General features: G+C 35.5%; 1 protein-coding gene across 8 annotated transcripts in view; it reads left to right on the top strand.

The window, feature by feature from the left end:
- ADGRB3 (adhesion G protein-coupled receptor B3) overlaps positions 1-12328 on the top strand; it is a 469027-nt gene that overhangs the window by 438116 nt on the left and 18583 nt on the right. For 4 of the 8 annotated variants that reach the window (XM_061460535.1, XM_061460536.1, XM_061460539.1 and 1 more), the window contains 6 exons: positions 623-721; positions 1052-1223; positions 5511-5606; positions 6999-7038; positions 9202-9845; positions 10004-10117. In XM_061460535.1, coding sequence (XP_061316519.1) covers positions 623-721; positions 1052-1223; positions 5511-5606; positions 6999-7038; positions 9202-9845; positions 10004-10117 — 1165 coding nt within the window. The remainder of the gene's footprint in view (positions 1-622; positions 722-1051; positions 1224-5510; positions 5607-6998; positions 7039-9201; positions 9846-10003; positions 10118-12328) is intronic. The other 4 variants (XM_061460541.1, XM_061460538.1, XM_061460540.1 and 1 more) reach the window with 2 other exon arrangements.

Genomic DNA, 12328 nt, shown 5'->3' with positions numbered 1-12328 from the left:
TTTTTTCAGTAGCAACTGATACTTATTTCATGAGATTCCATACATTTCAAGCCCTGTATTCAGACCTTCATATGGCATGAATAAAATCACTCCAGATGTTAGTGGGCCATTCAGATTGCTAGTACAAATCTGACTATACAGTACGCCTACACTGATTTGCTGCTTGAATAAATTTTGAGGTTTCTTTCCCTATTAATGTTTTGTAATTGTGCATACTTCATACTCCTCCTTTAAGTGTCCTATAGTCTTTTCCAAGTTTGGATACAACAGACTTCTAACAGGTCTGAATAGAGGGATTTCACTTTGTGTGTCTATCCTAGCACGTGCTTATGTTTACTTCAGTGTACTAAGCAGTTTTGATCACTGGACATCTGGGGCCTTTTTACTTAAATGGAAAAAAATAGGGACTGCATGAAATGAAGCCCCATAGCATTAACATATAAAGGTAACAATAATGTAAAGTACAAAGTACAGTTTTGCAACAACATAGAGCATTCATCCTGAATACATCTACTTACTTTTTCTGCATGACAACATATTTAAAAGCTAAATTTCAGTAGCAACGTTTTTTGGTGACAATTCAATATTTTGTTCTTTTTGTGGGTGTTCTGTTTGTTTGCAGTCAGATGAGTGAGCCTCATAGCGGTTTGACGCTCAAATGTGCCAAGTGTGGAGTAGTTTCAACAACAGCTTTGTCAGCCACCACCGCCAGTAATGCCATGTTAGTCCTGATCATTTACATCTTCTTGTTACAAACTTATACAGTGCATGTGAGACAATACTTTGATGATAACTGTATTTGATAACACTGTATAGAGTGCTAAGCATGTTTAAATATTTTTTAACAAAAAAAAAAGAAATTACAACTGTGTTTATTAACTGAATACAGGATATTCTTTAGAACATAAAGTACAACACTGTTACATTCTTGTTTGTGATTTTCAAGTTAAATTGATAAAGTGCCATCCTTAAATATGTTTTATTTTAATAGTGAGCTTTTAACCATTTTTTTACAACATTACAATGCTGCTTTTCTCTTTTTTTTCAATAGGGCATCCCTTTGGAGTTCGTGTGTGGTGTTACCACTTCTAGCTCTGACTTGGATGTCTGCAGTCCTGGCCATGACAGACAAAAGATCAATATTATTTCAGATACTTTTTGCAGTATTTGATTCATTACAAGGCTTTGTTATTGTCATGGTCCATTGTATTCTCCGAAGGGAGGTGAGGAATGGCTTCCCAGTTTTCTAAAGGGCTGTGCTCCTGTTAATCTCTCAACTGCTCTTTAGTATCATATACAGCTTGCTCTGTGAAAATATATTTCATAGAAAGAGAAAAGTATTTTGTGTTGTGATGTAGAGGAGCAAGTGAAAGAGAGGGGAAAGATCAGATAATTCCAGGCTCAGAATGTCAGTTTCAGTATAAAATGTACCCATTTGATTAAAGGTGGTTTTTAATGAATCCCAAGTTCAGGCTTTCACAATATTGTGCATATAGGTGAATGCCTACATTCTTATTGAAATAGGTTTGAAAGCCATACCACATCAGCTTTGCTGGCGGATCTGTGGTAGTGGGATTGTCAAAAATGAGCAGGTGAAGCCAGACTGGAGAGCACGAAGTATTTCACATTAACCATTTATCAACTTTAGGATATTTACAACACCGGTATACCAAATTGCATGATTCCCTATGATTGGCAAGAGTTATTCAAAAGCTTTCTGGACTAAAAAAACCAAGAAGGTGAAAAGTTTATTGTCAACACTGAGTGATCAAAACACTTGAGAAACTAATCAAGGTAAATTTTTTCATATGGGAAAATAAAATGAATAAAAAGTAGTTTAAGAACAGCAAATAAGAAAAAATAATGTGCTTGAAACAGTTTTTGTTTCAAAAGTCTGTATGGTTTGCACTTCTATGGACTGGTTTGCAGCAGCAAAAACATAATCATTTACTGCAGCAAGTTCCTACACAGAAAAAGACATAGCTCCAGTTATAACAGTCTGGCTCTAAAGAGTATGGCTTTCTAGCTCCAGAGACCTTTAGGTGAGTAGAAGCCAAGGTAGTAACCATCATGCACAGTATGCAATGCAGCCTTTGCACTTCACAGGGTACCTCCTCAGTCTGTTGGTTTCAGTTTCCTGCATTTAGCTCTGACAGTGCTTGTCAGGGAAATCCTGCCAACGTGTTTGTCACTCTTGATGACAGCTAAAAAGTTATCTTAGTTATAGCCTATAGCACTGATCTAATATTTATAGCATGTCAGCACAGGCAAAACAATAATCCTGACTGTCAGGACAAAAAATATGAGGTGGGGTATATCACCATAAAATTCAAGCAAAGGAGAGGACACCCCTGCTTTATTATACTCTTATAGTCATTACATTACAAAAAGACACAGACTTTCACAATTATATACATAAAACTCCTGGTTTTCCTCTTCATTATATTGATATAAACATAAATGTTAGAAACATTTATTTCTTTCTCTAGTATGCTATATCAAAGATTTTGTGTGACAAGGAAGCCAGGGACATTCACTGAGTAAGAGATACAACTAGTAAGACATTCAACTAGAAGGGCTGTATTGTGTCTATTTCTGTCCTCCAGCCATTCCGGGTCTTTTGGAAAGACATCCAATCTTTCTATACTTGTATCTCCTAAATTCTATGACAAATATAAAAAAAAATATACTACTTCTTAATCATGAGACCTTGCAGACCATCTGGAAATTAGGACAGAAAAATGCAAAACAAGAGTTAGGTGTTGTTCCTTTATGTTGCCTTCTTAGCCTAGAGAGCCAAGTATTTTTTTCCCTCTCCTTGCTGTTTACATACTTAATTAGGCATTGGAAGATGGTAAGGTATGTGTCACAGTACAGAGAATGATAGGAGAGGTTAGCACTGAAGCTTCTTGATCACAGTAAAATGGTTTGCCTGACCTGCTTGAGCATGAGATGCTCTAAAACTAATTTGAATCTCACTGAGTAACTCCTGTTAATGCTGGCAAGGGGAGGAACCCACATGTATTTTCTTCTTTTGCTGTGCTCTGCTGACTAGAGAACATTTGGGTTAAATGCATTGTTGGCATCTAAAGCCCACATTTCTGTATTACAAGAGAAAAATAGAGTACATGAGTACGCAGAGGGTAAGTTATAAAAGCTTGGAGTTGGTTATTGTTGCTAAGGAAACTACTTCCCTGGTAATCACACGTTCATCACATCTGTCTCTCCTGCTCTTCCTGGCTCTAAGAAAATCTTGTAACTTGATGTTAAAAGACAGAAGGGAAAAGCAAGCTTCTCTTTCAAAGTGAAATGTAAAGACAGCACAGTCTTTACATAAACAAGGTTGAACAAGCAGCAAAATAAGCTGGTATTTAGGAAGTTCAACCTTTTTGTTTCTGACTTGTGTGAGGACACCTAGAAGTTGCAACATATGTCAATATGATGGATACAGCTACAGTTGACATTCTGTTAACATGTTACAATCATCTGTTTGCACTTTAGAAACATTGTAAGAAACATGCACATTTAAGAATATCCTAAAATCAAAATTCACTGCTTTAATATAGAACATAGTGAAAGTAGGACATGAGATTCTCGAGATCTCTGAAGCTACCAGAACTGGGGAGGCTTCATGAACATAGAGTCCCAAACATATGGAGGCCCATTGCATGCAGTATGTTCTGAAGTAATAATGCTTTGGGGTCAAGCATCATGAGGCTTATAATGATATTTAACACATCTGGGAATGCTATGAAGGGAGGGATTTATTTTTTTTTAATCAAATCCCTGTGCCAGTGCTTCTCTGATAGCATAAAACTCTGAAGTGTGACCTGACTTCAGCACTGATAAAGTGCAAGAAGACTTAGATTAAATTATAGCAACCAGGAGATGCCAAATTAAATTAACCTCAAACATGGAAAAACACAGCAAGAGTAATGCCTAAAATCAGAATCTGAGTCATGATACAGGCCAAGCGCACTTTACGTTACCACGTTTGGGAAGACTTGATGTTTTGAAATCAGCGCAGACATTCTCACCTTGCTCCATTCTTCTTCCTGCTCTATATTAGTCTTCCTCAACCTGCAATAGTCACTTATCACGACTGCAGAGCATTCCTACTCATTTAAGAGTTGAGCACATTAAAATAATGCTAATTCCTTTTTTTTCTATTTATTTTGTTTTCCCTTCTGTGAAAGCTCTTAACAGCTTGCAGTAGAATACGATGTATTGAAAGGGGACAGCTTTTCACCAGCAACAATTAATGATTTATCCTTTTCTGCTGTTCACAAAATGTCCATGAGTAGAATACAAATTTCTTCCTTTTAATTATTCTGAATAAGATAACAAGTGTTTTCTACAGATAAAGAATGGAATGTAGATTTTTGTAGGCATTTTATTGAAAGTACTTTCATATTCAAACAAGAAATGATACTTATTTGTTTTAATTGGAGGTCACCCAACCATGTTCCTCTTTTCCAAATCACATCTTGTAAATCAGGTTGCTAATAGGGATACTTGCATTTCTAGAAAAAAAAAAAAAACCAAAACTTTCCATTCCAAAAGGTGCCTAGCTGTCCTTTCCGTGGTATGTGTGAGAAAGCAGCAAAATATGTTTGCATTCTCCTGTCAGCAAACAGGAACTGATTTTTCTTTTGAATGTGCCTCCATGTTGAATCACATCCTTCTGACAAAAGTATTACAATTTCTTTAAACATGCATTCTGCCCAAAATCAAAGTAAATATAGACTTTCCTATGAAAAGATAATTCCTCAAATATACCTGTGTTTCAGGGACAAGTCTTCAAACGTACTGTACGGATCATACTTGTAAACAGCAATTTCTGCAAAGTTGTTTTGTTTTTTTTTAGAGAAACCAGACTCTGTGCAAACAGTCCACTTTTCTTCTTGTGATCACATTAAAAATATTTACCTGATCTGAAGACTTTTACTCTCTGAAGAGATGCATGAGATTCCTTATACATGGAATTATAGAAATTTTGATTGGAATCAGTAATGTCTTTCAAATTGACTTATTCTTTAAAGTATAACTAGGAAGCACTATATATCTGATTATAGTAACTATTAAGAACTGTCTTTCAAGAATCTTACATTTATTAAGCAAAAGATAAATTTTATTTTGCAATGGTTAATAGTATATCTACTAATTCTGCTATCAGACCTGTGCCAGACTGAAGGAGAAGACAAAGACAATCACTCAAGACAGATTTGACTCGAGTACCAGATCATCACTGACTACTAGTTAATTCTGTCCCCAGGCAAATCTAATTCTGTGGTCTTAATGTGATGATAGACTGATAGATTTTGCAGCAGCCACAAAATATAGGAAATGTATGAACTGGCAGGAATAGCCATTTATGTTTATTGCTTCTGCTTTATTAAATATGCCAAAGAAAAGTCATGCATTGTATTCCATACATTTTAATTTATTCTTTAACAGGAGTAGAGTGTGTGATGTTGCACAAGAATCAGTATAAGATATTGTTTTCACAGGTTCAAGACGCATTTAGATGTCGACTGAGAAATTGCCAGGATCCAATCAATGCAGATTCTTCAAGTTCTTTTCCTAATGGACATGCTCAAATCATGGTTAGCTTTTATTTCTTCTTTGACTATTAATTTAGTGTTCCTATGCAAAAGAAAAAAATGGTGTTGTAGGTGGCAAGCACATACAATACAATGCACAGTATGTACAGCTTAAATATTAACACCATTTTTAAGCATAAGTCTGTTTAGGTCATTATCTGCTTGCTTTAATCTCTTAGCAAGTTTTAAATTAGTGATGTGATCATTTAGTGGAGGACAGAGAATTCCACCACTGTTCTTTATGACAAAAAGTTGTTACATAAGAAAATGAGAAAGTAATCTAAATATATCATGACTTTTTCTAATATTGATGCAAAGAGAACTGATGGATTTCAGAGTTTTCCCTTCATTAGGCCTGGAAAAATGTTCCCCTCAGACTAAGTCAGACAAGGAGAAAGTGGTAGAAATTCCAGAGGCGCAATCTATTTAGTGGCTTAAATCAAGGAGATGATAATGAATGGCTCAGTATGTCAATTTTTATTTACTAATATTGTTAAGTAGTATACCAAGACAACACATTGGTTCCTTCAATTTCAGTGACAGCTTTTCATTGACTATAATGGGGTCAGGATCAGGCCCTAAAAAATGCAAGTGTCAGCAGGAAGATGCCCTTCCAAAATGACGACACAAAAAGAACCCAGTGTTTGGACTTCGCAAGGAGGAAAGAGATCAGTTTTATTAAACATTTTTCATGTAATAAACATATTGTGGAAATAAAAACGTTAAGAATTACTTGAATTCTATAATATGATAAACAGCTTTATTTCACTGGGAAAAGTGTGCTTGGATTTTCAACTGTTAAAAATCATTCTTAGCTCTTATACTTAATTTTTTGCCCAATAAAATAAATAATAGTTGTTTTCAGAGAGTACAAGGTTTATGTGATTACATTAGTAGCAAGGGTGGACAGAATGTTGCATAATAAATAACCACTTCATAACAAATTAATCAAGTTCCAGACAGGGTGGACTAATTGGATTGCACTTATTCACAGTAATTTGTATTGCAGACTATTTTCCATACTTCTTTTGATAAAATCACTATGAAAAGCTTCCTGAAAGATGATCCTTCAATGAGATATAGAAGTTACTCTTCCACATACATAAAAATGTATACACTGTATCATTTTATTAAAATTATATACTCTATTTCCACCTATTTTATTTTATTTTTTCTGGTCAGGCAGCATACTTTGAAAACCACCCACTTATACTTTAGGAAACTTTGTAAAGTTCTGCTGTTGTAAAACAATACACTTCACCTTCCCAGCAACAAGAAACCACTTTTAAGAGACTATGACTCTGTAAGTAGGACATTTTGGAAGTGCTAGTTGACAAAAAGATATTGTGGTTTTCAGTTAATAATGGTTGACCTGTTCGTTGTTTCTTGTTACAGACCGATTTTGAAAAGGACGTGGACATTGCTTGTCGGTCAGGTAAGAACATCAAGAGAGCATTTAGCCAGCACAAAGAAGTCTTGTACTAGCTCCTTGTGAAGGGCTTAAATGTTTACAACACATAAATGTAGAGAAAAGTGATACTACTGTATAAATACATTTATTTCATTTTCTTACAAAAGCCTTTTAGAGTTCAGCAGCTGGGAAGTAATTATCTATTGAAGGCAAATGGAAAAAAGATCAGTCTTAACACACAAAACTTTCCTTGCTCTGCTACACAAGCTAATGTGAAACCATCATTTTGCTATTAAAAAAGAAATAATGTGTATATATATATATATATACAGTGTATCTTAACAGCTATGTCTATAAAGGATGCATCAATTGGTGTTAGTTTTTAAAAGGGTAAGTTTTTTTAACACTCTAAGTGATATCAACAGTAGATTAAGCAACAGGGTATCAGGAAAACTAAATTTGATTCCACTTTACTGGAACAAGTTGGGGTCCTTCAAGACATGTCAGTAGTGTAATCTTTACTTAGTCAGCTATGTCTGTTTCCACATACCTTAAGTAACACTTTTTAAACAATTTATTTTCTAACCTTGCTTACAGAAAGTACAGGACAAAATAAATTACCATTTCAACTGTATAGACATTTTTAAATCTAAGAGATATTCCCAAAGAACAGTTTTTCCTAGGGAGGCAATCCTACCTAGACACCCTCATTTTTGAATGAAGAGAGAAAGAAAGAGAGAGTGACCCTCTCCATAGGGTGAGTCAGGGCAGAGGCTGATCTGCATCACCTGCCTGAAGCATGCTGTCTCCCTTCACTGGCCCTATGAGGAGCCAAGAAGGCTGATCTCATTAAGGTAAAGTTTGAATTTCCAGTCACCCACATTTAAAAAACTGCCAGTTCAGTTTCTTGAAATATAGTAATAGCTCTTCCATATAGATTAGTTTTAATATGCACATGTATTTTGAAGGGACCAGGGTAGTGCATTGCAACTCTATCACATGTCTGTCATCATCCAAAACAAGTGCAAATCCAGCATTGGTCCATGTAGCTCCTACTCCTTACCTTTGCCAACATGGCCTTGCAGTAGGGAGAACCTTGCCAAGAGCATCCTTAACGGGATGGACTTTGAATACAGTGAGGATCAGGCTTTACTAGATAAACATTTAACCTCAGTTTCTTTTACTAAAAGATTTAAGAACAGATCACTTAACTGTCTTAACAAGTATGATTGGAAACAATGGAGCAGCCACACTTAAGTCAGGTATTTGCACTCTGTTGTTTAAAGGCAAATTGTTCTTTTCATAATGGAAACATGAGAGACAGTTTTTTTGTGAGGCAAGAGAGTGGGAAGCCTCATGAGCTTCTTGCTACAGAATATGGCACTAAGCTGACAGGTACTGGGGATCTGGATCATTACATCCCTTAGGCTGCCAAAACGGATGTAAATGTAATACCAAAGATACTTCAAGTTATCTTACTGTCTCAGCCCATGAGCTGGATTTTATTGCACAAACTAGCACTGGTACGAATTAAAATATTTTCAACTGGAACAAATAAGTCCTTGCAATTTTTTCCCAATATAGTTACTTTTTTGTCACTTTTTATTAAAAAAAAAAAATAATAATTTAACACAGAATAATTTTAAAAGTCATTAAAAAGGAAGATTTAGGAGCTCAGAAACACATGTTCATGGTTATAATCTTATGGTAGGTCATTACAATGGATTGACAAAATTATTCTGCCTTACAATCTGACATTTTGGAGGAGGTTATGCGGAGTTAATAATGGCAGTACAGATGTCATAGTGTTTTGGTTTTATTTTTTTAAAGCTTAATAGGTTTTCACATGGCAGGATTTTGTTTAAGCTGTAGGTCACCTAAGATCTATATAAGGCAGTGGGAATAAAGGAAGGAGTGCTTTTAACTTATATAAATGATGGAGGCTTAGTCAGAGATCTGTCAGTTATACTGTGCAGATTAAGAGATGTTGATCTAAAAAAAAACCCAAAAGACAACAAAACCAAACCTTCCCATAACAATGTTTATGGAAAAAATTATTAAATGAACAGAAAAAGAGTTTAAGAAGATGCACTGTTAAAAGGAGCACTGCTAAATAAAGCCACAAGAAAAAGTAGTGTTAGGCAGACATGGTGTCATGTCGTAATAATTTTGTTCTCTGACCCACAGTTCTGCATAAAGACATTGGACCTTGCAGAGCAGCAACTATAACAGGAACACTTTCTAGAATTTCACTAAATGATGAAGAGGAGGAGAAGGGACCGAACCCTGAAGGAATGAGCTATTCTACCTTGCCTGGAAACATTATCTCCAAAGTCATCATCCAGCAACCAACAGGTCTCCATATGCCTATGAGTATGAGTGAACTGGCCAATCAGTGCCTGAAAAAAGACAACAGTGAGTTGCGGAGGACTGTGTATTTATGCACTGATGATAATTTGAGAGGTGCAGATATGGACATAGTCCATCCTCAAGAACGCATGATAGAAAGTGACTATATAGTCATGCCCCGGGGCTCAGTAAATACCCAGCCATCACTGAAAGATGAGAGCAAAATGAATATAGGCATGGATACACTGCCTCATGAAAGGTTGTTGCACTACAAAGTTAATCCAGAGTTCAATATGAATCCTTCTGTAATGGACCAATTTAATATCAATTTAGACCAGCACCTTCCTACCCAAGAACATATGCAGAATTTACCATTTGAGCCCCGCACAGCAGTGAAGAATTTCATTGCCTCTGAGCTAGATGACACTACAGGATTATCAAGAAGTGAAACTGGATCCACAATATCGATGAGCTCCTTAGAGGTCAGTGGTGCATAAACAAATTGCATGCCCTGTTGTTCTAATTATTTGATAAGACAATAAATTGTGTCTTTTGTCTAAGGGGTGAAACTAATGTTTTAATTCAGTATAAATTATTGTTTGGGATCATACACTGCTGTTCCTATTTCTCTTATTATCAGAAGTGTTTATACCTAGAAAACAAGATTAAATTTTCCGAGCCAGTCTGTAGGAAACTCTATAGTCCTGGAGATTTAACATTCCACACGACTGCAAAGGATTTCGTGACCTACCAGGTAAAGTTCACTGGAAAATACTGTGTTGCTATGAGAAGAAAAGCTATTTCTGCAAGATACAAGTGATAATCACTTACCCTACCTGCAAGCACATGCAGTTGAAAATATTTGCCATTTTATTGCTGACAATCATATCTCTCTCAGATATGATAGGTCTGAGTCTGCTCTTACTCATGTAAATCTTGGATTTTTCCAGCCAATAGTTTACCATTTACTGATTAAATATTGTTTGCATGTGTGTGCAGGCATTGGTACAACTGATGTGTGCAATAGGTGCAAGTGGACATCATATCCTAGATTCCAGTCAGATTGTAAAAGTGAACTGAAAAACCTTTGAAAGGGATTCAGTTCATTACTACAATCTCTCTGTAGGATTTGAACACTATAAAAGTGAAAACAATTTATATTGTTTCTTCAGACCTAAGTATCAAACGCTGCCATTCCTGTTCAGCTTTTACTTATGCAAAACCACTAATGAGGTGGAATTAATTTCATAATTAAACCCCCTTAAGAATTAGAAATACATTTCACCAGCATTTGGTGGGAAAGAAAAAGACAAATGAGAAAAACATGGAACATACTCATCCCTGAAAGAACTTACAGATGCAAAAAAAGTCTACTGTGTATGCAAACTTACTGCCATTAACTTTTACTCAACAATATTTGGACCCGTCTGTGTAGAGAAACAGAGACTATACCTGACTTTTCAATTGTCAGAGAGAGAACTGTAGCAAATGCTTCATAAATAGGGGATATTTATGTATATTTCTTTTTAAATGGAGTTGAAGTTTTGTGTGTGGATTGACTGAAGAGTTTGGGCAGAAGATCAAACTTGGTTTATTTTCAAGAGATGCCCTTACCAGCTTTGAATGTGAAATATTCTCCATGCTGTTTATATTGTGTGTGTACTACCATAAGTTTCTACAAGACATAATTTAACAAAAAAAAAAAAAAAATTGAAAAATGAAGTATGAGGCTTTGCAAGTAGTCAAATAGTATCTACTTTTTGTTTATTGCTAAAGTGAATATGTAAAATCTTGGGGCAAATTTTCAGTCATTTCTAAAAGATAGTGCAAGTGCTTGCCCACTTAGTGCTCAGGCAGACGGACTCTTTCAAAGCAAGTTTGCATTGTTAAAGAAGTTACTTCCTTCAGCTCAGGTATATTAGTTAATAGATATCATGTGGTGCAAAGGAGTGCTTCTCCAATTTAATGCAACCCCAGAAGGAGGATAGCTAAGATCACCTTCCTGTAGTATCTTCTCCTACCTATCTACCGTACTGTCTTTCAATTCATTTTTGTCAGATATAGGGGCTCAAATCCAGTCCAGTTAAGATTGGACATATGGGTGAGGTATCTAGGGAAGATTCATAATTCCTTGACAAGATAAATGTGCCACTATATCATCCACTCCACCTAAGGTCTGAATTACTCCTGGTGATGCCTCTCTCTTCCCATTGGTGATAAAGGCCATCTAGGAGACCTAAAAAAATAAGACCGTACTTAATTTGTAAAATTTGGGACAATAATCACTTCATCCTACACAGAATTTCAATTCCTGAGGCCATCAGAAAACATGGCTGAAAATCTCCGAGTATAGTGCACTGCTCCTTATTCTTTTTTTTGACTGCATTTGTCTCATATTTTAAACTTGCCTCTGAGATGGGATTTAGACACCAAATTTGAATCATTGTTCTGTATGTAATTTTTATTCTCAGATGGGACCACTAAGTAGAATATGTAGTGAAATATAATAAAATATGCTAGCAAATATTTAGCCTCTTCTACCTTTGTAAAAATATTAGGTTTAGAAAGCTGCATTTTGGTCCAGAAAGCTGTAAATAGTTATGTTGTTAAACCTTATTGAACCTAGCATAATTCCAAAGTATTAGGAAAAAAACAGATTTTAGGCAGATCAGAAATGAAAGGAACTGCTTTGTCTTTTGTGTCTGCTTTTGTGGTTCTCAACACTACTTGATTATATAACATTACTTCATCTTTTGATAAGGGTGCACTTCAATGAATTGAAGGTAGGAACATGAAAAAAAAATGTACATAGAAGAAAATCAATGTCTCAAGCAGATTCAGATGAACAGATCCAGCCAGATAAAAACTGTGATTGTATTTTACATATGTGCAGTGCGTAAAAAGCAAGGCTTGAGGTAAAGCCCCCAAATGTAGTTGGCTAAAACTGACCAGCTGGATTAAATTT

This window comes from Pezoporus flaviventris, unplaced genomic scaffold (assembly GCF_033815535.1).
Source record: "Pezoporus flaviventris isolate CSIRO_AGI_PZ_B2104156 unplaced genomic scaffold, CSIRO_AGI_Pfla_v1 ptg000031l, whole genome shotgun sequence".
In the NCBI taxonomy this organism is placed as follows: Eukaryota; Metazoa; Chordata; class Aves; order Psittaciformes; family Psittacidae; genus Pezoporus; species Pezoporus flaviventris.
This window is presented reverse-complemented; position numbering and strand designations above follow the sequence as displayed.